The following is a 27,228-nucleotide window of genomic DNA, read 5'->3' as shown; positions in this document are numbered from 1 at the left end:
AAACATGGTTAATACATTGGCAATGTATGTCACCACGTTTGGGATGCATCCCCATTCTCCATGTGAGAATGTATCTCTTACTGACCTCATTTGGCTTCAATGGGCAGTCTTTCAAGCACTTTATGTGACCACATTTGAGAGTAATCCCTCTTCTCAATTCGAAGTATATCTTAAGAGTGTTGCTCACTTCATTGGCCTTCAGCAGGCCGTGTATCAAGCACTTTATGTAACCAAATTTGAGACCAAAACCCTCTTCTCAATTGGTGGGAGTATATCTTAAGACCCTTGCTCACTTCATTGGCCTTTGACATGCCATCTATCTGTAATGAAAATGGAAAATAATTTATTTACTGCAGGTGATAATCGGAAAAAGCTAAAGAATATACGATAGGACATCACATTTATGTATTTTATTATTCAAGTGCTCTTTATGAGCTATGACCATTTATGTCCAGCTGGCCAATATGTAAAATACATGCAAGAGGAAAATGCTCACTCTTGCACGGGGGGAGAATATTGCACCCAGTGCTTGTGTCTTTCTTCTCTCCTCTCTTCTCTTCTCTTCTCTTCTCTCTCTCTCTCTCTCTCTCTCTCTCTCTCTCTCTCTCTCTCTCTCTCGAATTGCCAGTGTAGTACTCCGTTCTAGGAGGTGCTTTTGTGCTTTCTCTCGCTTTCTGTCTCTTTGTGTCCAAGTAAAATTCAATTATATGCTCACACAGGATTTTTCAAGTATGCAGATTTGTCTATTTTATGGATTGCAGCATGTAGTTTTTGGTATTTTGGCAGTGCCTTTCCGCTTCCGATTGTAGCAGTGGTATCAGAGCTAAGGATTTTCTCTTGGTAACAAACAAGAAAACAACCAATGCAAGACTTACCTTTCATCAACATAGCTCTTTACAATTTTGTTGCACAGATAAGTACAATAACATACTTTTATTTTGTTTTATATAAAAAAAATTATTAATCTTTCTCTTGTTAACAATGTATATGTATGGGAATTTTGGATACAGTTAATAGTAACCCCTGTAGAACTTTTGACATTAACAAGTAAACGTGAATAGAATGGCAAGAAAAAAAATGATATCTTACATACTTAGGGAAGCGTAAATATTGTTAACATAATGATTTATTTTTTATTGTATTGACGTAAACTCTTTTGATATAGTAGAGAGATCACATCCAACTATGAAATTATTTGATTGAACCTGATATGTAGATATATGCGTGTGTCTATGTGGGAAGAAACACTATATAAATTACAATAGATGGAGCGAATAAGCAAGGTGAGTGATGCTCAAATGGCTCAAAGAGGTAGGATGAGGAGTCTTAACTGTAGCAACAGCAGCAGTGATGCATGACTTGAAGTAGGAGAAGCAGGAAAGGACCAACACTCAACGCTTGGCGGGTCTTATTATCACTCGCAGACGACGATAGTTGAAGAGCGAGGTGTATATGAGTATTGCATGATGAAGATCACCAGAGGCACCAAATTATTATTATTATTATTATCTTTTTTTTTTCAAAGCACGTCGCAGACCCACCGTCTTAGATCTCTCCCTCTCTCTCTCTCTCTCTCTCTCTCTCTCTCTCTCTCTCTCTCTCTCTCTCTCTCTCTCTCTCTCTCTCTCTCTCTCCTCTTGCATATGAGTAGTAATGTGTGATGCGTGACTTGAAGTAGAAGAAGCAGGAAAGGACCAACACTCAACGCTTGGCGGGTCTTATTATCACTCGCAGACGACGATAGTTGAAGAGTGAGGTGCATATGAGTATTGCATGATGAAGATCACCAGAGGCACCAAATTATTATTATTATTATTATCTTCTTCTTTTGTCAAAGCATGTCGCAGACCCACCGTCTTAGATCTCTCCCTCCCTCCCTCCCTCCCTCCCTCCCTCTCTCTCTCTCTCTCTCTCTCTCTCTCTCTCCAACGTACAGTTGTCCAATTGTCTCTCTCTCTAACTTCAGCCTCGCATGCAACCGATTTTTTGGATACTTTACATCTCCATAGACTACATAAAGTAAAAGAGCACCCACCTTTGTGTATCATACTGCTTCTCAATGAAGCCTGTAGCCAGGGTTGTCGTGTATATTTTCAGCTAGCACAAAGTGAAGACGCAACTCCACATGCAATCATTGCTTGTGCCTTGAAGGCTTGTGGTGGCACTTCTCATTGCGGGATGATGTGACAACTGATAAGGGGAGGCAAGCTGCCTCACAAGGCAATAATCGACCATTCTTTATTGTTCTTGATGATAGGATTTGTTCCCACCCTCATGGCTTCGAACATCACTTTTGCCAGGGCTTGCGTGACTGGCACAAAGGACATTCTTCTACAACTAGTTGTCCTTAGAAGTTACGTGCTGCATCACTTTTGGGCAATCATCCGACATTTCTATGGCACCCAATGGTACCGACTAGCAGCATGTCCGCAAGCTCTGTAGCTTTGTAACATTTAATGGCCTAGTAACTTGTGTGTAGCTGAAAATAGCATGAACATAATGAGCATTTCATTAGAATAGATTCCTAATGAGAATAACAAGAATGCTTGGGTGGAGAGAGCAACAAAAAGTATAACACCCAGTTAGATAGCATGAACAATACTTCAAAAGAGAGAGAAATTAAGCAATTGACAATAGTTGAGGACCGGATTTGCATGGAGCCAGCGGTCCCCTCTCCAAAAGGCTTTGTATTATGGTTTCTCCAATCAAGAGACATTTTACAATACAATTATTTGTGTTCCTTCAATACTAGCTAGTGCAATGAAGATGGAAACTTCAAGCACTAAGCAAAACACTTATCAAACACAACATCAATTCCCTCACGGTCTCAGACCCAAGACCTCGCACACCTTCGAAGATGGTGAGAGCTAGCGGGGTATGAGAGTAGATTGAGAGGAAGAAGGAGTATTCTTACGAGAAAGATGTACATCTCCTCACATAATCACTCATATTAGCATAACTTAGCTTAGTAATTAGCATGGTAGAGGAGATTAGCATGCATTGAAGCTTGGCTCTTGGTTGGATTTGCATCACAAAGCCAAGAGTTGTTGGTGTAGGCCTCCCTTCTCACAAGCTTGGAGTAGGTGATAAGCTTTCCATTAAAGCTTGAGAAAAGAGAGAGAGAGTCTTCTTACTCTACATATGAGCTTGTGTGAGTGTGTGTGGATAATTGCCTTTGAAAAATCAGCACCCTCTCTCTCTCTCTCGGTCGACCCCTCTTGCTATTTGCTCTTGCTAGCACCTCATTGGACCTCCCCAAGCTTAGCCAATAGGATTTCAGGAGCATAAGTAATAGCCTTCTGACATGTGTCCCCCTTTCCCCTTTTGTGAGAGCTTTAGGTAATTAATAAATGCAACTAAACTCTCATTGGACCCCTTTGTCTCCTGGCCAATAGGAATCAAGCAAGCCATTGGGCTGCTGAATGCTTATTGGACCCCTTGGGAGACTGTCCAATAGTCTTCTAGAGAGCTTAATTCCTATTGGTTCTTTTATTAAGTGTTTTTAAATTAATTAAACTAGATTTACTCTATCCTAATTCTCATTGGTCCACCTCCATGGCCATCCAATAGGATTTGAGTACACCTTGTGGGCATCTGGCCTAGGGAGCTGACATGTGTCCCTCTTTCCCCTTGTGTACAAATGAAGCTTGTGAGTGTGTGTGGGTGTTTCTCTCTCATCCCCTACTTCTTGGGCTCGCCCCCTCCTATGTAGGGACTTGTGAAGCTTTTGTACACACACACAAAGCATCCAAATTTCCTAATCTTTGACCTTTGGACACAACCTTTGAATTTTGGAACCTTAGCATTTTGAAAGTTTTAATGGGCTGAACCCTAAGGTCTTTGGATCCCATTGTTGCACATAGCTCTTTTGCAGATGGCCCCCCCTTTGGATCCCTATTTTACCTCCTTTGGATCCCTACTGTGGCCGGTCTGCCAGCTTAACCAATATTCTAGCTTTTTCTCCCCTGGCACTTCCCATATTAAATGATTAGTTTAACATGAGAAAACCATTTAGAAGAATTAGATATTAGTTATTATGACATTACTCTCTCTTGAAATCATAGTCATCCTCGACTATAGGGTAGAGAAGATAAAGCATATTCATTAGTCCTTTTTCTAGCGGGTAGAGGATCCCTATGTTACCCTACGACATCGTTCCAGAATGGATGACTAGTCCATTCGGCGCTTGAAGGCCTAAGCTGCCGCAAACATGTCTGCACATTAGTCCTATCAATCTTCCATAATAGAGTGACAAGATCTACTTGGTGTTCGGGAGACGTCGTCTCCGCAAACTTGATATAAGGATGCATACTACTTCACATTTGTGCACAATAAAGAAAAAGAGAGTCTTATAAGACAAGAAATTTGTTCATTTTTAACATTTGTAGATTTGCCTACTCTTGGGAAGCATTGTAAGCATTGACAAGGTTTAGGTTATCCTTTAATTGTATGCCTTGCATCCATATAGCATCTTCAAAAGGATAATTCTTAAACTTAATAAGATATCGGCGGATAGTCTTACCGCCTTTTAGTACCTTGTCTTCATGTCGGAGGATGGACTTGGGCTGCAGCACCTCTTCTTGGTCCTCAATCTCCGGTGGGTCTTCAATAGTTGGTTCTTGAGGTGGCTCTCCTTTGTAAGGCTTTAGTAGGCTCACATGAAAAGCATTGTGTATGAGCCAATGGCTGGGCAACTTGAGTTGATAAGCCATCTCATTGATTGGCCTAAGAATCTGGAAGGGACCATAGTACCTTTTTGCTAACTTAGCATAGTACTTTTGGTGTCCCGTAGGATTCTTGCCCGTCGTGTGCCTTAATCGAGCCTTGGGAAATTTGAGTAATACCCAAACATTTTCTTTAAAGTCTTGGGCTCTTCTGTGCTTGTCAGCAACAGCCTTTTGCCTTTGTTGTGAGATAGAGATAGCATCCTTAATCTTTTGGAAAGATTCTTGTAGGTCTCGGCTATAATCACATGCAGCGAAGATCTTCCCGTGTACCTTAAGTAGCAGGGGACTTTTTGATCTTCCCTCAATTACCTCAAAAGGTGTTTTTCCCGTGGAAGTATGTACAGTGTTATTGTAGGCATACTCCACTAAGGGTAAGTACTTCTCCATTGGGATCTTTGATCTACTTCCGTTACATAGGCTTTTAGTAGATCAAGGATTGTTAGGTTAGCTATTTCACTTTGGCCATCCGTTTGTGGGTGATAGGCCGAAGAGAAGTTTAGCCTTGTCCCTAAATTCTCAAAGAGACCCTTCCAAAAATTACTGGTCATTCTAGGATCTCTATCTGACACTATGGACATTGGCAAGCCATGGTACTTGAAGATTTGTGAAATGAAGAGGGTTGCCATTTGATGGGCTTTGATAGTCTTTTTGACAGGTATAAAATGAGCTTGTTTACTGAACATGTCTACTATCGTCCATATTCCCATATTTCCATGGATAGACTTAGGCAATCCAAAGATAAAATCCATGGATATTCTCTCCCATGGTGAATTAGGGATTGGCAAAGGTTGAAGCAATCTTGGTTGCTTCCCTCTATCAAACTTTGTCTTTTGGCATACCACACATTTATAAACATACTCTTCTATGTTTGCTTTCATGGCAGACAAATAGCAATATGTTTCAATCCCCTTTAGGGTAGACTGAATCCCTTTATGTCCAGCATAAGGAGGAGCATGCGATTCATACATTACTTTCTCACAGAGTGAGTTAGTAACGCATAGTCTATTGCCATAGAGAAAATTACCATCTTGTAAAGTAAATGGTTACTCTTTCTTCCCTAATGCAAGGGCTGAAATCACATCTCTAAATTCGGGATCAATAGCATACTCATCTATCATAGAAGATAGATCATTGTGAGTTGCTATGGAAACTGCATTCACTCTTGGCCGTCTTGAGAGTGTGGTCGGCTACTTGATTATGCTTGCCAGCAATGTGAGCAATATGAAAATGAAATTGTGAAAGGAAATTTGCCCACCTCATTTGTTTGTTGGAGAGCTTGGTCTGCGTCATGAAGTAGTTAAGACTTTGGTGATCCGTTCTCGCAGAATGAAAGGAGTCCCCAATAAATAGTGCTTCAATGAGTCTAAGGCATGTAGAACTGCGAGGAGTTCCTTTTCATATATGCCTAGAGCTTGCTCAAGAGGGTCGAGCCTTCGACTTTCATAGCCTATGGCGTGCACTTCTTGGAGCAAAACAGCTCCAAGGCAATCACCACAAGCATCACATTGGACCTCAAATGGCTTTGAGAGATCCGGTAGTGTAAGCACAGGTTGAGAGATAAGCTTTTCTTTAAGCTTTTCAAAAACATTGTTCTCCTTGGCAGACCGTGTGTACCTAACGTTTTTCTTTGTTAGGTCATGTAATGGTCTTGCTGTTAGTGAGAACTTTTCTATGAAGCATCTATAGTATGCACACATACCTATAAAGATTCTTAGTTCATGAAGATTCTCTTGGTTTAGGCCATCCCTATTATTACCTCTAACTTTGATGGATCCATTTGGATGCCATCTTGAGAGATAATGTGACATAAATAATAGATCTCTTGTAAGAAATATTCACTTCTTTTTCGATTAACATAAAGTTTATTCTCTCTTAAAACTTGAATAGTACCTGGAGGTGGTTCTTGTGTTTGTCTAATGAATTAGAGTAGATGATGATATCATCAAAGAACACTCCAGTAAAGGTTCGGTGAGGCCTGAATAGCTTCTCCATCAAGCGGTTGAATGTGGTTGGTGCATTGGTCAAGGCAAAAGGCATGACAATGTATTCTTAAAGACCAAACGTAGTGCAAAATGCGGTCTTTACAATATCTTGATCAACTATCCTTATTTGATGATAGCCACTTTTTAGGTCAATCCTACTGAAGTAGGTGGACCCTTGTAGCTTATCAAATAGGTCTTCTACCCGTGGAACAGGAAACCCATTCTTGATAGTGATCCTATTTAGTGATTTATAGTTGGCACACATACGATATGTGTCGTCTTTCTTTTGTACTAGTAGCACAGGAGAACAAAATGGAGATGAGCTAGGCCTAACCATGCTCTTCTCAACTAACTCATGGAATTTCCGTGTAATCTCCTCTTGTTGAGCTTGAGAAACTCTATAAGGAGGCTTATTAGGCGGTGAACTTCCTGGAAGAAGTTCAATTGCATGGTCATCATTGCCTCGTTTTTAGGAGGTAGTTCACAAGGGATGTCGTCAATAAAGACATCTTGAAACCCCTTGAGAAAATTGGATAACTCTAATCCCTTTTGATTGTGTATGTTTTCTTTTGCTAAAACATTAGGTTCATTTTGAGAGTCTTTAACAAAAATCATGTACACGAAAATAGGGCTCTTTATTGACTTATTGAAAGCTTGTGTATGTACAATGGGTATCATGTTACCCATTTGCTTGGCATCTATGTACATATCTTTTTCCCTAAACCTAAAGGAGATTCTCCTTTTAGGGAATTTAACATTGGCAGCCATGCGATCAAACCATGATGCCCCTAGGATTACATCCTCATGCTTGAGAAGAGATATAAAGAAGTCCTCTTTTTCCACATAGCTTTGGACATGGAGCCTCAATTTCCCGATTAAGGGAGTGACTGAAGCTTCTTGCCCCTTGAAAGTACCGTCTGCGCAACCGGTAGAGGACATTAGTGGGTATTGTTCTTTCAGATTTACTTCATCAACTATGATAACATAATATGTTGAGAGGTGGCTATCCACAAGTGATTCCCATAGAAGTATTCCATCTGTCATATACTTGGTTACTGTCTCCAGCCCCATGCAATCCTCAATCGCATAACCAACCTCTTCACCAAGCGTGCAATGAAATTCTTCAACAACCCTCTTGGCTTCAGACATTGCGGTCATTCTTCAAGGTTGTGTGCGACCAATCCTTCGTTTTGTTGTGTACCCTGCTTCCAGTAGATATTGTGTAACTTGTGTTGTTTTCCTTTAACCAAATAACAACTAAAATTTGGTTTTGCTCTAACGAGCTGCTAATGGGTGCCACATGAACTTTCTCTAGAGGTTCCTTTCGTCCACATTTCCATGATCTCATCCCCTTTCACAAGACCCGCGCAGAGACCAAAAATTGCTCCCTCTGCTTTTTCCATCGCTGCCTTTTGAAATTGTTTTTTAATTCTTTGGTATTCCACGCGGAAAAATCATGTCAGGTAAATACACTATTTGACCCAGAACCGACAAAGCCTTAGGCCGACGCACACGACACGAGTCCCTCAAGAAGCCATTCGTTCAGGGGCTAGAGAATAACCTGCGGTTATGGAAATTGAAGAACCTTGCCCCATTTGCCTCCAACCCATTAGCGGCGACGCCTTCCTGGACCCCTGCTTCCACAAGTTCTGCTTCCATTGCATCTTGCAATGGGCAGAGATGGTGTTCACGCATCCCTCCATGGAGGCCGAAACTTGCCTAGAATGCCCGCTCTGCAAAACACGCAGCTCCTGCATCCTTCATGGTTTCTGTCTTGATACTTTTCAACGCCACTATTTCTTCGGTATCCCACCGACGAAAACATCCTCTTTTTCTCTCTCACCGGCTCATTATCAGCGTTTGTACGTGTACAAGAATGGTCTACGAACATTCGCCGCAGAGACTTTGAATCAGAACATCAAATGTAAGAGAATGGTGTTTTACATGTCGGGGAATGAGAATGTTCAGCAATGGGTACAAAGAGAGCTCCAAGCACTCATGCAAGTTGAGGATGTCGATCTGATCGTGCAACTTGTGCTTGGGATTTTGAAGCATTATGTGGATAAGCAGAGAGTGGACTTCCGTGTTCCTGCTTTGTGGATGGAAGCGATGTACAATAATGTCAAGCCTTTTCTATTTGAGAATGCAGAGGCTTTCTGCGGTGAGCTGCAGGCATTTCTCTCGTCAGGCGTGAACTTGAAAGCATATGACTTGCTGGTGGAAGAGTTTCTGAAAGCAAACACGCTTAAGGTATGGAATATTTGAGCTTGTTAAAAACAATGCAAATTTTAATGTTTTTGATGACCTACTGGTTCAAGGGGCTTGAAGTGTGAAGCTGCTTTTTACAAGAGGTGTTCTGATCTCTTTCATAACAGTAAACTATCTTACTATACGTCTGCATTGCCGTTTAGCAGAACACATGCATCCCTTGGTTGCCATGTCTGCTGAGAAAGGCATGGTGTTATTCTATAGCAGTTATTGAGAAATTTCATGGTTTTTTTCTCTCATTGACGTGGATTGCCACTTGTGAGCCCAATTAGTCTGGAATGCGCATGCCACAATGCATGCCGATGTCGGTTGGGTTATGGAGGAGTTTGTTTATGGTCAAGGGTTTGTAATAGTGCCCACTTTGGCTCTTATTTCACATTCAGAGGCAATTTCTCTTTGATATCACATTCAATCTTTCCATTCAAAAGGCGATATTTCTTTACCGTGATTTGATTGATCCGTGGTCCACTGAGTTTTGCTGGCCAAGGGTTACTTCCAATGAGAAGTTGCTAGGTGCTGGGATGATATTGGTTATGTCAAAGTTGACGACGCGGAAGCGTACAAAGAGCGGGAGAATACACCAGAGAGAGAGAATCGGCTGAACTAACCAACTGGGCAATGAATTGATGATTATACAATGGGGGCTGAGGGTTGCTTATATACATTCTGTAGAAAATTGCCCTTCCGAAAGTTTGACAAATAAGTAAAATAAATACCTAAAGCCAAAATAAATCTCGGGACCACATTGGGCCATTCAGTTGAGCTGCCATAAATCAAAGACCCTCTCTGCAGCTCATAGTGGACATATGTAGGAAAACCAAGTCAATGTAGAAGCTACCATGGACACCCCAGCAACTGGACACTCCGTTGGATACACCTCGGTTTTGCTACCACCAACATTTTAACCTTAGAAGAATGCCATCTTGAGCATAGGTTGCCTGGAGGAAAATTGAATTGTAGACTACATTACGTCCGAGAATCCCCATTCGTGAACTGCAAACACTTCACGTCCAAATTTTTCTAGACAATGAACTTTTAAACACATCTTGTCCATAGTTAACAAAAATGGATTGGTGCACTTATCCATAGTGTTTTAATATGTTGCGTTGGTTCCTTGCTAGATCCATGCGTCTCGAACTCCGATCCACGGGTTCAAACACCGATAACTTGAACTCCAACACACGGGTCCAAATTATTTGTAGGGAGCATTGTTTGCTTCTCTCTGCCGCTCATAAGCCTCTCCTTGGCTTAAGCTAATTGGAGCAAGAGTCACATGACTAAAAATCTAGCATTGTGGCCAGTGTGGCCACCACCACATTTGCCATGCCGATCTCCTCTATCAAATCTTTATTGCCGTTATCTCTGTCAAGCTTGCCTTTGCATGTGTGCTTTCGTGAGTTCCTGCTTTTGCCTTTTGACTTTGCATTCTCGAGCCAAACAAAGCGTCTTCTTGCATTTATAACGACGACTTTTCCAACTGAGCTCTTGCTCTACTGTCCTTGTCGAGCTTGCCTTGCCTCCTGTCTTGTAGCATGGGAGTGGCGAAGAAGAGTTTTCCCCACCAAGAGGTTTTTCGGACCCTCCCCCTTCCCCATCTAGGCCAAGGATTGCACTGACTCCTATGGAGGCTTTCAACAAGATGATGATGGACATGAAGTTAGGACGCGAAGCAAGACAAGCAGAAAGAATGGCCGACGTTGAGCGTGAGCCCGAGCAAGCACGCTTGGAGGCCACAGAAAGAAAAGTAGAAATAGCCCGTGATCAGGAAGAAAGAATGGTAGCCATAGAACAAGAGCACAACGGAAGGAAAGATGCCTTGTTCCGATTCTTTTCTCAAGTGCAGGCACAGATGCAAGAGATTCGAGAAAAGGAGACTCTCTTAGTCTCTTCTTCTCCAAAGCATGACACATAGGAGTTGCATGATGATAAGCATGAATTGAATGATAATGACAAGCATGATGCTTTGCATAATCAAGATGTGATTATTCACGAGCATGATGATTTGCATGATCAAGATGTAAGATGCAGCGAAATGAATGTTGAACTTTGCTCAAGATGAGTGCTCCGAAGTGTGCTCAAGGTCCCTTTTGTTCTTATGGAAGGGAGAGTCTCCGTTCTTTAATAAGAGAGTGCAATGGACACAAACAAAGTGAATGGACACTGTGCGTGAAGATGCATGAGATTGAGAGAGAGAGAGAGAGGAGAATACGACACCGGAGACTACGTAAATTCTCCTCCAAGGGCCCCACTCTCGATGGCGAGAGTGGTCTACAATTGATTGCACAATCTGGTACAAGATGCTGATGCAATTAATGGGGCTATGTCGAGGCTGACGGTGTGACGACGAGGACGAGACTATGGCTGAAAACTGAGTGCTCGTCGAATCTGCAATTGTCGAAGTTGACGGGCTGATCTGCTATTGCAAAAACGCTGTCCCTACTGCTGAGATTGCTGCTTTACTGTTGTGCAAAAACGCTGGGTATGGTTGTTCAAAAACGCTGGCTATTGCTGTCCCTATACGCTGAATATTGCTGGATCAAAATGCTGGGCTGCTGGTAAAAAACGCTGATGCAAAAGTTTGCAAAACGCTGCCTAAAGGCTGATATCTCCTGCTGGAAATCACTGCTTATAGGCTGTGATACTACTGCAGAATATCTGAATATCTGAATATCTACCGCAGGATCGCTGCTTATAGGCTGTGATACTACTGCAGAAAATGCCAAGGTCAAGGCTCACGGTGATAAGAGGTCTGTTGCTGAAAACGACAAGGCACCAGGCTGAAAATGCTGGCTGTAGGACTCCCAAAGCGCCAGGTTAAAGGGGGGGGGGGGGGGGGGGGGGTCGTCTTGCTGAGAAGGGTCTCCAGAAGCCTGTTGCACTGAGTGCCTGATGCTCTCCTTCTTCTTCTGCCAGATAGTGCTAGTGAAGTGAAAGAACTCTTTGCTGTCCCACTCCGATGTGTGGGTCATGCGATACTTGAACTTCATAAAGGTTTGCAAAGTCTTCTTCTTTGGGCCGCACCGAAAGCGACACAAAGTCATTGGTAGCTCCTTCAATGCTTCAACTTTTTCTATGGACGTAGGTCCACCTTCTTCAAGAATCTCCATGGCTGAAAATTCTTGAAACCACTTCCAACTCAAAAACATGAACATACCTATTCCATGTAAAGTGACTGGAAAAAATCTCGTCTTCTCAAAAGACTGTGTATGCAATGTAGATGAACAAATAGATGGAGTGCCAAACCGTTCACCAGACACACGCAAACAATGAGGTCGAATCTTGTCTTTCTGATCTAAATCAATCAACAGTGGCAATTCACAACGGAAATGCCCATGCTTGGTGCTCATACTTTCTTGTGCTTTTTCTACAATTGTGGCGTGCCAAGGAAGAGACATGGAATGTGACATCCTTGAATGCATACATTTCAGGTTTTCATGAATAATCCGCATACATTCGTGCTCATTCATGAGTGAGACGTGCTCAACGTACAATATGTCATGTCTAGGAAAAGGGATCACATGAAGACGCTGACTAAAATATAGGAAATGGTCACGAATGAAACACTCGTTCAATGCGTGCTGACGAATCATTCGAACACATAGTACTTCCTGTAAGGGTTCTTTGGACCTAGGCTCGAGAGCCAAGATCGGTTCGTCGTGTTTGATCAAATCTGCCGGGGGGGGGGGGGGGGGGGGGTTGCTGTGGACCTCGACTGTAAAGCCAAGATCGATTCTTCGTGGTTGATCGAATGTGCAACGAGGTTAGCTTTGCTAGAAAAAGCATCAACTAAACCATCATCCTTGGGAACAATCACGTCTTGATCATACAAATCATCATGCTTGTGAGAAATCACATTGTGATCATCATGCTTGTCATTGTCAGTTAAATAATCTTGCTTATCATTATCATTCAAATCATCATGCTTATCATCTTGCAAATCATGTGGATCATGCTTTGGAGAAGACGACACCGAAAGAGTCTCCTTCTCCTAAATCCGTTCAATCTTCGCCTGCACATTAGAAATGAGAGATGGAGAATGAACAACTTGCTCTTCACGAATGACAATGGGAGAGTCACTTTTGGCATCGAAAGTGAACGTATTTTCCGCCCAATCAATGAGAGGGCTATGCTCACGACCATCGAATGCTCAAAATCATCTCACATCCTGAAAGAGGAGAGACGAAAAATTTTCTATGAAAAGCGGCTTGTTGAACTGTAAACAACACATCAAGGCACTCCTTCGTAATGAGAGAGTCCATAGTGGGAGCGAAGCCAGAGACCTCAAAAGGAGATTTTTGACTAACCTCTAGGCGGGCTCTCTCAACAAGAGAGGGACTAATCACATCATGCATACTGCCTGGGTCAAACATTATGACAAAACGCTGCCCCGTCATATGACCATAACATTTAATGAGAGACTCATCAATGGGAGGGTCATGACAAACTTGGGGCACACTCGTGTTGTCATTTATTGCATTGATAGAGGAAGTGGGTTTTGTGGATTCTTTAGATTCATTAGAGTCAAGTGTTAGGTGCAACGGAATGAATGTTTGCGCTTTGCTCAAGATGAGTGCTCCGAACTGTGCTCAAGGTTCCTTTTGTTCTTATGGAAGGTAGAGCCTTCCGTGTTTAATGAGAGAATGCTATGATCACAAACAAAGTGAATGGACACTGTGCGTGCAAGTGTATGAGACTGAGAGATAGAGAGAGAAGAGAGATACGACACCAGAGACGTTGTAAAACCTTCCTCTGAAGGCCCCACTCTTGTCGGCGAGAGTGGTCTACTTCTGATCGCACAATCTGGTACAAACGGTATGCATAAGACTGATGCAAGTCTAGGCTATGTCGGCGATGACGAAGTCGACCTAAGGGCTGAAATCTGCAATCTTTCTACTGCTGTCCAAAAACGCTATGGGCTGAAATCTGCAAATCTTGTATCTGCTGAATTCTGACTCTATGTCGATTACGATGTCGATGACGACGATGCGACGACGACGCGCTGAAAACGTAGATGCTGAAATCTGCGTTTTCGGGGCTGAAACTGTAAACCTTGCGGAAACTGACCGTGTGGCGAGGAACTGCTGCGGGAAGGTGAGGTTTGCGAGGTTCGGGACTTGATCTGCGGGTACTAACTGCTAAAAACTGAAAACGCTAATGTTCCTTGACTTTCCGTCGCGGTAAAGGTGCAAAACGCCGGGGCTGATCTTCAACCAAAAACGCTAGGGCTGAATTTTGGTCCTTCTGTCGTCGCCGGGATTCTGCAAATGCAAAAACGCTAGGCTGATCTGCCTTGTCTAACTATTGCCGGGTTGATCTGCCATGCAAAATGCTGGGGCTGATCTGCAATGGAGAAAACGCCAGGCTGTCCTTGGCTAAAAACGCTAAGTCTCCTGGCCGGGGGGGGTTTCTACTGAGAAGTTGCCTGTTGAGCGTGGAGCTCCTGTTGCCGCTTCTGCCATTTAGTGCTAACTTGCGTTTGCTTATATATTTTCTTAGCAAAATTGCTTTTGTTGGAAAGTCACTTAAATTAATAAGTGAAAAATGTCAAAAATAGGGAAAATAGGTTAAAATCACTGGAAAATTCCCCTAACTGATTGTAATGGATTCTGATGGGAATATTGACGATCATGCTGTGTGCAACCAGAGGATATACATCTATGCTAAGTGACTGGGCATGCACGGTCTACGAATAGACTCACAAAAAGTGCCATATCACTTCTAATCTAGACTGACTTGACTGAACTGAACCGTGATCATGTTGTAGCTTGTCCACGGACACATAGGGCTGGATGTGTCATGTGACATCCCCTCCTTTTCAAAGTGAGGTACTGGTACCGAACTGTATGGCGTCGAGGGAGATTGCCAATAGCATCCGGAATCGTGGAAGGGACTCTTCGCCGGCCCACTTTGATGTGTGGGTCATGCGGTACTTGACCTTTATGAAGTTCAACGCTTGCTTCTTTGGGCCGTGCCGAAAGCGACAAAGTCTTCTGTGGCTCCTTCGATGCTTCAACTTCGTCTAGAGTCGTGCTTCTGCCATCTTCAAGAAACTCCATGGGTGAAAATTCCTGAAATCATTTCCAACACAAAACCATGAACATACCCATTCCATGTAAAGTGAGTGGAAAAAATCTTGTCTTCGCTAAAGACTGTGTATGCAATGTAGATGAACATAGAGACGGGAGACGGAGTGACAACCCGTTCATCAAACACATGCAAACAATGAGATTGAATCTTTCTCTTATGATCTAGAGCAATCAACTGTGGCAAAACACAATGGAAATGCCCACGCTTGGTGCTCATACTTTCATGTGCTTGTTGGGAAACTGTGTCATGCCAAGGAAGAGACATGGAATGTGACTTCTTGACATACATACTTTTGAGCTTTTCATGAAAAATCCGCATACATTCGTGCTCATCCATGAGAGAAACGTGCTCAACATACAATATGTCATGCCTAGGAAAAGGGATCACATAAAGATGCTGACTAAAATACAGGAAACGATCACGAATGAAACATTCGAACAATGAGTGCGTATCAATCATGCGAATACATAATACTTCCTGTGAGGGTTCTTTGGACCTAGGCTCGAGAGCCAAGATCGCTTCTTCCTGAATGATCGAATCGTATTGTGGGGGTTCTTTGGACCTCGACTCGAAAGCCAAGATCGGTTCTTCGTGAAGGGTTTCTTTGGACCTCGACTCGAAAGCAAAGATCGATTTGTTGTGATTGATTGAATCTACAACGAGGTTAGCTTCGCTAGAAAAAGCATCCACTAACACATATCCTTGTGAACAATCACATCATCGTCGTGCAACTCATCATGCTTGAGAGAAATGACATCTTGATCATGCAAATCATCATGCTCATCATTATCATTCAAATCATTGTCATTCAAATCATCATGCAAATCATGTGTGTCTTGCTTTGGAGAAGAAGAGACTGAGATAATCTCCTTTTTCAGAATCTCTTGCATCTGTGCCTGAACTTGAGAAAAGAGTCGCAAGAATTCTTTCATGTGTTGGTCGCTCTTTTCTTTCATGGCTTTGTTCTCGCGATCAAATTCTTCTTGTCTTGCTTTGTTCTCGCGATCAAATTTGGCTTGACTTTTTTTTCTTCCAAGTCATATTGATGCCATTTCTTCTTTGTATTCACGATCTCTGGCTGCTCTTCGTTCTTCGTAGGCCTTTCTTTCTGCTTCTCTTTCTGCTTTTCTTTCTTCGCGTTTCAACTGTCTTTTCTTAAACAACTGCTTCAACTCCTCCATAGGAGTTAGTGCAGTCCTTGGCGTAGATGGGGAAGGGGGAGGGTCGGAAAAACCTCCTGGTGGGGAAAATTCTTCTTCGCCTCTCTCATGCTCATCACCTCCAAGCGAAGTATCCATTCCGCTTCGAGTGATGACCATCCACTGAAGTCGTGGGTTCTTGTGGTTCTTGGGGTCTTGGGTTCTTAAGTTCATGAGGAACTTGGGTTCTTGGGGGTCTTGGGTTCTTAAGTCCACGAGGAACTTGGGTTCTTGGGGGTCTTGGTTCTTGAGTTCATGAGGTTCTTTCGCTTGCAAACCGTGCTTGAGAAGGATCTTCTCTTCACCCGAGTTGTACTCCTTTCCGCGGGCGCACCCCTTGGCGGCCTTGTGCTCACACCAAGGTTGCTTTTTCCCACCTCACGTCGATTGGCTGGCTGCTAAGTGAACGGTCCGCTCTCAATGAGTGAAAAGAGACACAAGGGGAGGCTGGACAAGCCCTTCTTTCCTGGGATTCCTGTCACTCTTCAAAAACACGATCAGGAATCGACACGCCCAAGCGAGCTTGGGTTCGTGCGACCTCAATAAGCAAAAAAAATTCTGTGGTTCTTGTGGTTCTTTCCTTGAGTGATACAGAACACTGCCAAAGCTTTGATATCAATGTTAGGTGCAACGGAATGAATGTTTGCGCTTTGCTCAAGATGAGTGCTCCGAACTGTGCTCAAGGTTCCTTTTGTTCTTATGGAAGGTAGAGCCTTCCGTGTTTAATGAGAGAATACTACGATCACAAACAAAGTGAATGGACACTGTGCGTGCAAGTGTATGAGACTGAGAGATAGAGAGATACGACACGAGACATTGTAAAACCCTCCTCCGAAGGCCCCACTCTTGTCGGCGAGAGTGGTCTACTTATGATCGCACAATCTGGTACAAACGGTATGCATGAGACTGATGCAAGTCTAGGCTATGTCGGCGATGACGAAGTTGACCTAAGGGCTGAAATCTGCAATCTTTCTATTGCTGTCCAAAAACGCTATGGGCTGAAATCTGCAAATCTTGTATCTGCTGAATTCTGACTCTATGTCGATGACAACGATGCGACGACGACGCGCTGAAAACGCAGATGCTGAAATCTGCGTTTTCCGGGCTGAAACTGTAAACCTTGCGGAAAGTGACCATGTGGCAAGGAACTGTTGCGGGAAGGTGAGATCTGCGAGGTTCGGGACTTGATCTGCGGGTACTAACTGCTGAAAACTGAAAACGCTAATGTTCCTTGACTTTCCGTCGCGGTAAAGGTGCAAAACGCCGGGGCTGATCTGCAACCAAAAACGCTAGGGCTGAATTTTGGTTCTTCTGTCGCCGGGATTCTGCAAATGCAAAAACGCTAGGCTGATCTGCTATGTCTAACTATTGCCGGGTTGATCTTCCATGCAAAACGCTGGGGCTGATCTGCAATGGAGAAAACGCCAAGCTGTCCTTGGCTAAAAACGCTAAGTCTCTTGCCCGGGGGGGTTTCTATTGAGAAGTTGCCTGTTGAGCGTGGAGCTCCTGCTGCCTCTTCTGCCATTTAGTGCTAACTTGGGTTTGCTTATATATTTTCTTAGCAAAATTGCCCTATCTACTTTTGTTGGAAAGTCACTTAAATTAATAAGTGAAAAATGTCAAAAATAGGGAAAATAGGCTAAAATCACTGGAAAATTCCCCTAACTGATTCTAATGGGAATATTGATGATCATGCTGTGTGCAACCAGAGGATATGCATCTATGCTAAGTGACTGGGCATGCACGGTCTACGAATAGACTTACAAAAAGTGCCAGATCACTTCTAATCTAGACTGACTTGACTGAACTGAACTGTGATCATGCTGTAGCTTGTCCACGGACACATAGGGCTGGATGTGTCACATGACATCAAGCTTAGGACATGTTCTTTTGTTGTGACCCTTAATGTGACAATGAAAACAATGACCTTCCTTAGAATAAGTGCTTTGCTCTTCCGACGTGATGTATCCTCCTAAAATTCCTTGTGCTACCTTGTCATCTGGAGTGAGCTTAGGTTTAGCAATTGTGTTAGCTTTACCCTTAGGTTCACTTTGAGAGTTCTATTATGAGAAACTATTGGAAGATTGGTTAGAAGAGTTACTGTTCTTACCATTCTTACGGTTCTTACTGTTCTGAGGGTTCTGAGAAGTCTGAGAGGTACTTGTCGAAGTCTTGTTTTTCTTAGGCTTTCCCTTGTCGTGCTTCATCTCTTGTGCGACTGCCTTGTTGAGATCGATTGGATCGAGCACTTCGACATCATACTTGATATACTCATCCAATTCATAAAGGAATGCCTCCTTGCACTCCGCATCCGATTTGCGTAATTGAGTGCCGAGCTGCAAAACACGATTAGAGAAAGACATAATTGGCATACCATTTTGCTTGAGACCGCGCCAATCGTCCTTCAATCGTGCGAGGTACTGAGGTGGCATAAACCGCATCTTGAGAGCTTGTCTTGGAAATCGGCCAATTGAAGGAAAGAAGCGTGAATTCGTGGGCTTCCTTTAGGTGCGTGGCTAACTGTGCCTCTTGCCATGCGTGGTACCAATTGATGGCATCATCGGCAAGGTACATAGCTATCGTCAAAACCTTGCTATTTCCTGTCTTCTTAGTTGTCGCAAAATAAGCATTAAATTGATGCAACCAAGATTGAATAACCGTAGCATCCATCTTACAATCATACTTACTGAACTGGATCTTCTTTGTGACTGGGTTGTTGGAGTCCGAATCTCGACTTGTGCCACTTGAGGAACTACCAACATCTTTGGTTGGCTCGGACTTCGAGGCGAGAACATGTCGTACAAACTCTTGCATGCGTTGTTCACTCTGTGCCGTACGCTCGGCCTGTCTTTCTTCAGCCGCCAAGCGCGCTTGAGGACGCTCACGCTCCAAGGTGTCTTGTCTGAGTTGACATTCACGCTCCAAGGTTTCTTGTCTGTGTTGGCGTTCACGCTCCAAGGCTTCCTGTTGTTTTGCTTTTCTTTCTAGTTGTGCCATCGCAACGCGATTCGTTTCTTGTTGTTGTGCCATCATCTCCATCATCGACTTGACCATCGCCTCCATACGATTTGGTACAACTCGTGGCGTAGATGGGGACGAGGGAGGGTCGAAAAAATCTCCTGGTGGGGAAAACACTTCTTCGCCACTCCCATGCTCACCACCTCCATGCGAAGTATCGATTCCGCTTCGGGTGATGACCATACATTGTGATCTTTGGTTCTTAAGTTCACGAGGATCTTGGGTTCTTGTGGTTCTTGGGGGTCTTGAGTTCTTGAGGTTCTTGAGGTTCTTTTTTTCGCTTGCAATCTGTGTTAGAGAAGGATCTTCTCTTCACTCGAGTTCTGCTCTTTTCCGCGGGCGCACCCCTTGGCGGCCTTGCGCTCACACCAAGGTGGTTTTTTCCCACCTCACGTCGATTGGCCGGCCGCTAAGTGCACGGTCCGCTCTCGATGAGTGAAAAGAGGCACAAGGGGAGGCTGCACAAGCCCTTCTTTCTTGGGATTCCTGTCATGTCACGTGACACATCTCAACCCTATGTGTCCGTGGACAAGCTACACCATAGCAGGGTTTCCGTCAAGTCCAATCAAGTTAGATTAGAAGTGATCTAGCACTTTTGTGAGTCTATTCGTAGACCGTGCATGCCCAGTCACTCAGTGTAGATGCATATCCTCTGGTTGCACCTTGCATAAGCATAAGCATTTCCATCAGAGTCAGTTTGTGGATTTTTCAAATGACTTTATCCCATTTTTCCCTATTTTTGACATTTTTCACTTATTTATTAAGTGACTTTTGTTGGGTACTCAGTAGGGCAAATTGGGTAAGTTAATTTATAAGCAAACCCAAGTTAGCACAAATTGGCAGATGAGCACAGCAGGCTACCAAGCGACAGGTGTTCCCTCCCTCTCTCAGCAAGACCCTCTCCAAGCTTTTGGTTGAGGCCCATTCCCTCGCATCCTCAGCCTATTGGAATCGCCCCATCTCCTGGCATTGCCTAGCGTTTTCCCTCCCTGAAGCTATCGCCAGCAAGGCCTGAAGATCAGCGTTTTCATCAGCGTTTTTCAGCATCACTAATGCCAGGCAAGAACTCAGCAGATTCAGCGTTTTTGATATTCATTGGCAGCAGCCCAAAGCAACCACTAACGCCATCATTCAATTGTAGATCCTTGGTGGATTCAGCCCTTGAACCTACAAGTAGATCAGCGTTTTAGCCTCTGTTCAGCCCCTTCAAAACACTGCAGAACATCAGCGTTTTCAGCCGGCAGCAGCCCATTCAAAACGCAGCAGAAACCCTAAGAATCAGCGTTTATTTCAGCCTTAAAGCATCAGCAGAAAACGAGGAAATTCCAGCCACGACATCAGCCCGAATAGTCCCAGTTTCAGCCACGAAGCCGCCGTCGTCATCACCGTCGTCGTCATCGGCATAGTCCAATAGCATCAGTCCATTGCATTCGCATTGTACTCTTTCGTGCAATCAAGTAGACCACACTCGCCGACGAGAGTGGGGCCTTCGGAGGAGGGTTTTACAACCTCTCGGCGTCGTATCTCTCCTTCTCTCAGTCTCATTCACTTGCATACACATGATCCACTCACTTTGTTCGTGATCACAGCACTCTCTATAAGATGGAAAGCTCTCTCTTTCCCTAAGAACTAAAAGGAACCTTGAGCAGTAAAGATCACTAATCTTGAGAAAATACAACATTCATTCTGCTGCACCTTACATTGGTATCAGAGCTTTGGAAGCGTTCTGCATTACTCAAGCGAAGAACCACAAGAATTTTTTTGCTTCTTGTGATTGCACGAACCCAAGTTTACTTGGGCGTGGCGATTCCTAATCGTGTTTTGTTGAAGAGTGACAGGAATCCCAAGAAAGAAGGGCTTGTCCAACCTCCCCTTGTGTCTCTTTTCACTCATTGAGAGCGGACCGTGCACTTAGCGGCCGGCCAATCGACGTGAGGTGGGAAAAAGCAACCTTGGTGTGAGCGCAAGGCCGCAGAGGGGTCCGCCCGCAGAAAGGAGTAGAACGCGGGTGAAGAGAAGATCCTTCTCCAACGTGATTTGCAAGCGAAAGAACCCCTCAAGAACCTCAAGAACCCAAGATTCTCACGAATCAAGGACCTCAAGAACCTCAAGACCCTCAAGAACCCAAGTTCCTCGCGAGCTTAAGACCCCAAGATCATAGTGCATGGTCGTCACCCGAAGCGGCATGGATACTTTGCATTCAGGTGATGAGCATGAGAGAGGCGACGAAGGATTCTCCCCACCAGGAGGTTTTTCCAACCCTCCCCCCTCGCCATCTACGCCAAACCCTATGGAGGCAATGATGAAGCAAATGATGGCCATGATGGATAGACAGGAAGACAAGCGCCTTGCTTTAGAACGCGAGCGCGACGCAAGAAAAGAAAGAAAAGAACTAAGGAAAGAAGAAGCCGCAACAAGAAACACAGCATTGGAGGCCGATCGTGTTGTGCATAGATTGGCTATGGAGGCTGAGCGTGAAGCTCAAAGATAGCTTCGCAATCAAGAATTTATTGCCCAAGTCCTAGCCTCGAAGACCGATCCACCCAAAGATCGGGGAAGTTCGTCAAGTGGCGCAAGCCACGATGCGGATTCCAACCATCCAGTTACAGAAAAGTTGACTTTCAGTAAGTATGACGGTAAGATGGATGCTACAGTTATTCATTCTTGGTTGCATCAATTTAATGCTTAATTTGCGACAACTAAGAAAACAGGAAATAGCAAAGTTTTGACGGCAGCTATGTACCTTGCCGGTGATGCCATAAATTGGTACCATGCATGGCAAGAGGCACAGCTAGCCGCGCACCTAGAGGCAGCCGACGATTTCACGCCCCTCTCTTTTAGTTGTGCTGATTTCCAAGACAAGCTCAAGGCGCGGTTTATGCGACCTCAGTATCTTGCATGCTTGAAAGAGGATTGGCGTAATCTCAAGCAACATGGTATGCCAGTCATGTCTTTTTCTAACCGTGTTTTGCAGCTAGGCACTCAACTACGCAAGTCGGATGATGAGCGCAAAGAGGCTTTTCTCTTTGGGTTAGACGAATACATCAAGTTTGATGTTGAAGTCTTTGACCCGGTGGATCTCAACAAGGCGGTAGCAATCGCTCTTGCCCAAGAGATGAAGCACAACAAGGGAAAGCCTAAGGAGAACAAGTCTTCTCAAGGAACATCTCAGAATTCTCAGAACACACAGAATGGCAAGAACGGTAAGAATGGTAATTCTTCTAGCCCTTCTTCCTCTAATTCCTCGGAAAAGAACTCTAATAATGAATTTAAGGGTAAAGCTAAAGCACCTGCAAAACCTAAGCTAACCCCTGATGAAAAAGCCTCTCAAGGAATTATAGGAGGATACATCACGGCGGAAGAACGAGTGATTTATGCTAAAGAAGGTAGATGTTTTCAATGTCACATTAAGGGTCACATTAAGAAAAACTGTCCTAAGACAGTCCCAACTAAAGAACCAAAGGCACCCGCAACTACCACAAACTCTGTCACAACACAACCTGCATCTTCTCATGACTTAGATACACACATTGATGAATCTCTTATGAAGTGTTATGGTCATGTAAAAGGACAGTGTTTTGTTGTATTGTTTGATCCAGGTAATATGCATGATGTGATTAGTCCCCCTCTTGTTGAGAGAGCCCGCCTAGAGGTTAGTCAGAAATCTTCTCTCGAGGTTTCTGGCTTCCCTCCTGGTATAGACTCTCTTATCACGAAGGAGTGCCTTGATGTGATGTTTACCATTCAGCAAGCTTCTTTTCGTAGGAAATTCCTTGTGTCTTCTCTCTCAGGATGTGATATGATTTTAGGCATTAAATGGTTTCGTGAACTTGATCCGGACATTAAATTTTGTGCTAATACAATCACTTTACATTCCGATACTGATTCCCCCCTCATCATTCGTGCTGAGGAGGGCTTGCATTCTTTGCCTCTCATCTCGCATGTACAGGTAAAGCGTGAATTACGACGAGGAGCACAAGCGGCATTCATTTATGTTGCTCCAGTTTCCCAGAGCATTCAGGCTCCAGGTAAGTATTCGGAGTTGTTTAAGAAATTTAAACACCTCTTTTTGCAGGATGATCTTCCATCTCGTCTCCCACTAGAGCGGTCGGAGGACCACCGCATCGAGCTTATGGAGGGAGCGCAGCCGATCAGTAAGGCTCCCTACCCTTTGAACAAGTCACAGGAGGAAGAGTTAGAGCGACAACTCTCGGAGTTGGTGGCTAGAGGATTCATACGTCCTGTAAGTCCTTTTGCCCCTATTTTGTTCGTTCGCAAGAAGGATGGTTCGTCTCGTTTGTGTGTTGATTACAGGGCATTAAACAAGATGACCGTCAAAAACAAGTTTCCGATGCCTCGCATTGAGTATATCTTGGATAGGCTCAATGGGGTAAAGGTTTTCAGCAAGGTCGACCTCAAAAGTGGATTCCATCAGGTACGGGTATTCAAAGGCGACATTTTCAAGACCGCCTTTCGCACTGAGCGAGGGCAATGGGAGTATATTGTTATGCCTTTTGGATTGACAGGAGCCGTGGGTACATTCAACCGTCTCATGGTAGGTCGTTTCGGCGACATGGTAGGTGTATATGTGTTCATCTTTTTAGATGATATTCTCAATTTTTCTGCATCGTGGGAACAACATGAAAGAGATGTTGAAAGGGTACTAACTTGTTTGGACGAGTGTCAGTTGTACATTGCAGTTAAGAAGTCTGAATTTTTTCTTACTGAAGTCACTTATCTGGGTTATATTATTTCTGCAGAAGGCGTCAAGCTAGACCCCGCGAAGGTGGAACAAGTTCGTAATTGGGATTTGCCCAAAACTGCATATGATATGCATTCTTTTCTTGGTTTATGTCAAGCATATAGTTTGCACATAGAGAATTTTGCACGCGTTGCTGCACCTATGACTGATGTTTTGAAAGGGGTAAAGACTTGCCGTCAGTGCGTAGACTTGCCCGAGGCAGCCGTTGAGGCTTTCACAACTCTCAAGGTTGCGGTGACAGAAGCACCGTGTCTTATCCTTGCCTCTTGGGATGATCCCTTTGAGGTATGGACGGATGCGAGCAATGTCGCCATAGGCGTTGTGCTCCAGCAGCATGGTCGCCCAGTAGCTTTCCTTAGCCGGAAGCTCAATAGTGCGGAAAAGAATTATTCACTTTATGATAAAGAACTTATGTCTGTCTTTCACTCTCTTAAGCATTGGAAGCATTTTTTGTATGGTAGAGAGTTTACAGTGCGCACAAATCATGAAGCCCTCAAGTGGCTCCAGTCTATGCCTAGTGCACATTGGAGTGATCGCCAAGCGCGGTGGTCCCAATTTTTTGAGCAATTTGGAGGTTTGATTGAGTATATGCTTGGAAAAGCTAACCCTGTTGCAAATGCGTTGAGTCGCAAAGGATAGATTTTGGCTCTCGAGTCAAGAACCACATTTTCTATACAGGGTGAGTCTTTCGACAGCATGAAGAATCAGTATGCAGATTCGGAGTTTGGTAAGTATTGGTTGCAGGCTCTTGCTTCCCAAGGGCCCAACAACTATCTCATTCGTGATGGATTGTTATTGTTTCATCAGCGTCTATGTGTGTTGCCCTCTCTCAGGCCAGCCATATTGCATGATGCGCATGACTCTCTCACGGGTGGGCACAGGGGTATGAACACCACATTGGAAAAGATTGAATGACTTTTCTATTGGCCTAAAATGCGAAAAGATGTGTTTAGTTATGTCACATATTGCACTATATGTCAAAAAGTAAAAGCTCATCGGGGTAAGCAGCAAGGCCTCTTGCTTCCGCTGCCTATTCCCGAGGGACCTTTTGAGGATATCTGTCACGAGGACGTGGCAGTTATTAACCATGTCACAGAGATGTGGCAACTGCTAACCTTGGTTGTTGGTTTCTTTCCAATGGGGTTTATTTTATTTGTTTAAGACCCTCTTCTTGAAGTAGCAAACGGTCGGACATTGTATGGCCAATGTGAACGGTGGATTCACCCGCAGACGGGAAGTGGTCGGCACTGGAATTCGTATGGTAAGAGGATGTCTAGGCTCAGAGCAAGATCATATAGGTCCCCCCGTCGCACTTAGCAAGTTGGTGGATACTAGGAAGTGAACTCAATTAAGGCGTAAAGTCAAGGTGGGACTACCAACAAAAAGTATCCGACAGTTGGGCCACATTGCATTTTTGGATGCGGTCCCAATGAGGATAGATGGTCAGAAGACCAGTGGGAGCCCAACGGAAGCATCTCCTAAAATTTAGGGAACTGCTATTTTGGGCCACGAAATGTGTTCGCGTCATTACCTTCGGTATGACTAGGGGAACACTTTACAACTCTGCCGCGAAGTCAACTGACGCACCAGTTGAGATATTTTTAGCAGGGAAAGCCCAAACTCGGAAACTGGGCGACGTGTCAGCTTGTGAGCGATTCTGCCACTCTGGGAGGCAAAAACGAGCTGCATATCATCAAAGGGGGCGCCATTTTCAGCCACAGGCGGATTGCAACAGGTACAGAAGCTATGGAATGCTTACCTTGCCCTCTATGCACAGTATGGTGACGGGAGTGATGCCCCGCACGCTACATACTGCTCTCTTTCTCCCCTACGTGCAGTTATGTGATGCCCCACAAGAGGGCTACTCATTTGACTGATGTACAGTTGTGTGGGTTCATGCTTTTGTGCTGAGGCAAGAGCCTCCTTGAGCAGGAACAGGGGTAGCTAACTGCTGCTCCAAAGCAGGCACTGGTGAGGGTCATAACCTCACCGTACAGGTGCAAAATCAGCGCTGTGTATGCGCTGTAATTTGACTGTTTTTCAGCCATACGGACGCTAGGATCATTGGGAATCGTGCCCCACTGGCAAAGGACAGTTAGGGGACTGTTTGGGGCTGAAAACAGGGCAAAAACCAGTAAATACAGCGTGCTGAATTTACTGTTTTTGGACAGGAATCAGAGGGTATACGACAGTGCAAGCGAGTTCCAGCAGGGGAATTGGTTTCGCGCAAGTTTTGGGACTGTTATGCTGCCGAAATTTGGCCAAATCAAATGGTATCTAGGTGGATACACGTGAAGGATTCCCAGGACCTTACCTTGTAATTTACCCTCCTAAAGAATAAAGAAATATCGAAAGGGGCGCCAATTTTGGGGCCTACAGGTTGTCGGCGTCTGCTCGGAGCATTCTAGCTTCCGAGCCGTGTGTGAGTTGAAGTGTTAACTCCCGTCGCAGGTTCTCTTTGCAAAGTGCTCTGTGTGTGTGTATAAAGTAAAGAATTTCGGGTGAAAGCCAACGCCTACCGCCCTACGGGCCGGTTTCATGGTTCCGTTGCCGGGACATCAATCACTTTTTCCTCAAAGAGTGAGCCTGGATTGTTGAGGGTAAAGACACACATTGCAAGAACGCGGGGATTACACTATGACCGACAAGGGGAAGGGAATTATGGAAGAGGGTTCCTCTCCAAAGGACAGGGAGGAGATTCCTATGGTTTTTGAGATTGGCGAGAGCTCACGGCCACGTCAGTCTGTACCTCCTGTCAACGTGAATGTCCCTCCAGTAGTACAGGGCTTTATGACAGGGCAACTCGAGGATGATGCGTTTAAGACTCAGTTAGTTGCCGTGGTGAATGTCTTTTCGCAGCTGGTGCAGAATCCGAGGTTTATGGAATTCTTGCAAGCGCCATCAGTGCAACATCAAAATAAGCAACCTACGCCGCGTACGGAGCTTGTTGAAGCTCAAGCCCAAGTACTTCATGAGGCGCAGGAGGAAAGGGAACACTCGCATGTTGCGGAGTCGGGGGCTCCAAAGCAGGTTCCTCCCGTGCTTGAACAGGTGGCTAGAACGCCTATTCCACAGGTTATGCCAGTTTAGCCCGCCACCTTTCAGAGCCAGCATGCTGTCTTGAATGGACAGGGAGCTGGATACCAGGCTATGCACTCAGTTTTTCCACCACCCACGGTACATCC

At 44.4% G+C, this 27,228-nt stretch overlaps 1 protein-coding gene across 2 annotated transcripts in view; it reads left to right on the top strand.

Annotated features, from left to right (window-relative positions):
- Positions 1-8,193: 8,193 nt before the first annotated feature.
- LOC147444032 (uncharacterized) overlaps positions 8,194-27,228 on the top strand; it is a 39,964-nt gene continuing 20,929 nt past the window's right edge. Inside the window, exon 1 of one of the 2 annotated variants that reach the window (XM_086526778.1) lies at positions 8,194-8,959. In XM_086526778.1, the coding sequence (XP_086382904.1) occupies positions 8,279-8,959 (681 nt within the window). In that variant the 5' untranslated portion in view covers positions 8,194-8,278. The remainder of the gene's footprint in view (positions 8,960-27,228) is intronic. The other variant, XM_086526777.1, reaches the window with a different exon arrangement.

This window comes from Adiantum capillus-veneris, chromosome 13 (assembly GCF_014529385.1).
Source record: "Adiantum capillus-veneris isolate H3 chromosome 13, ASM1452938v2, whole genome shotgun sequence".
NCBI classification, from domain to species: Eukaryota; Viridiplantae; Streptophyta; class Polypodiopsida; order Polypodiales; family Pteridaceae; genus Adiantum; species Adiantum capillus-veneris.
Note: the sequence above shows the minus strand (reverse complement) of the source record. Positions and strands in the feature narration are given on the sequence as shown.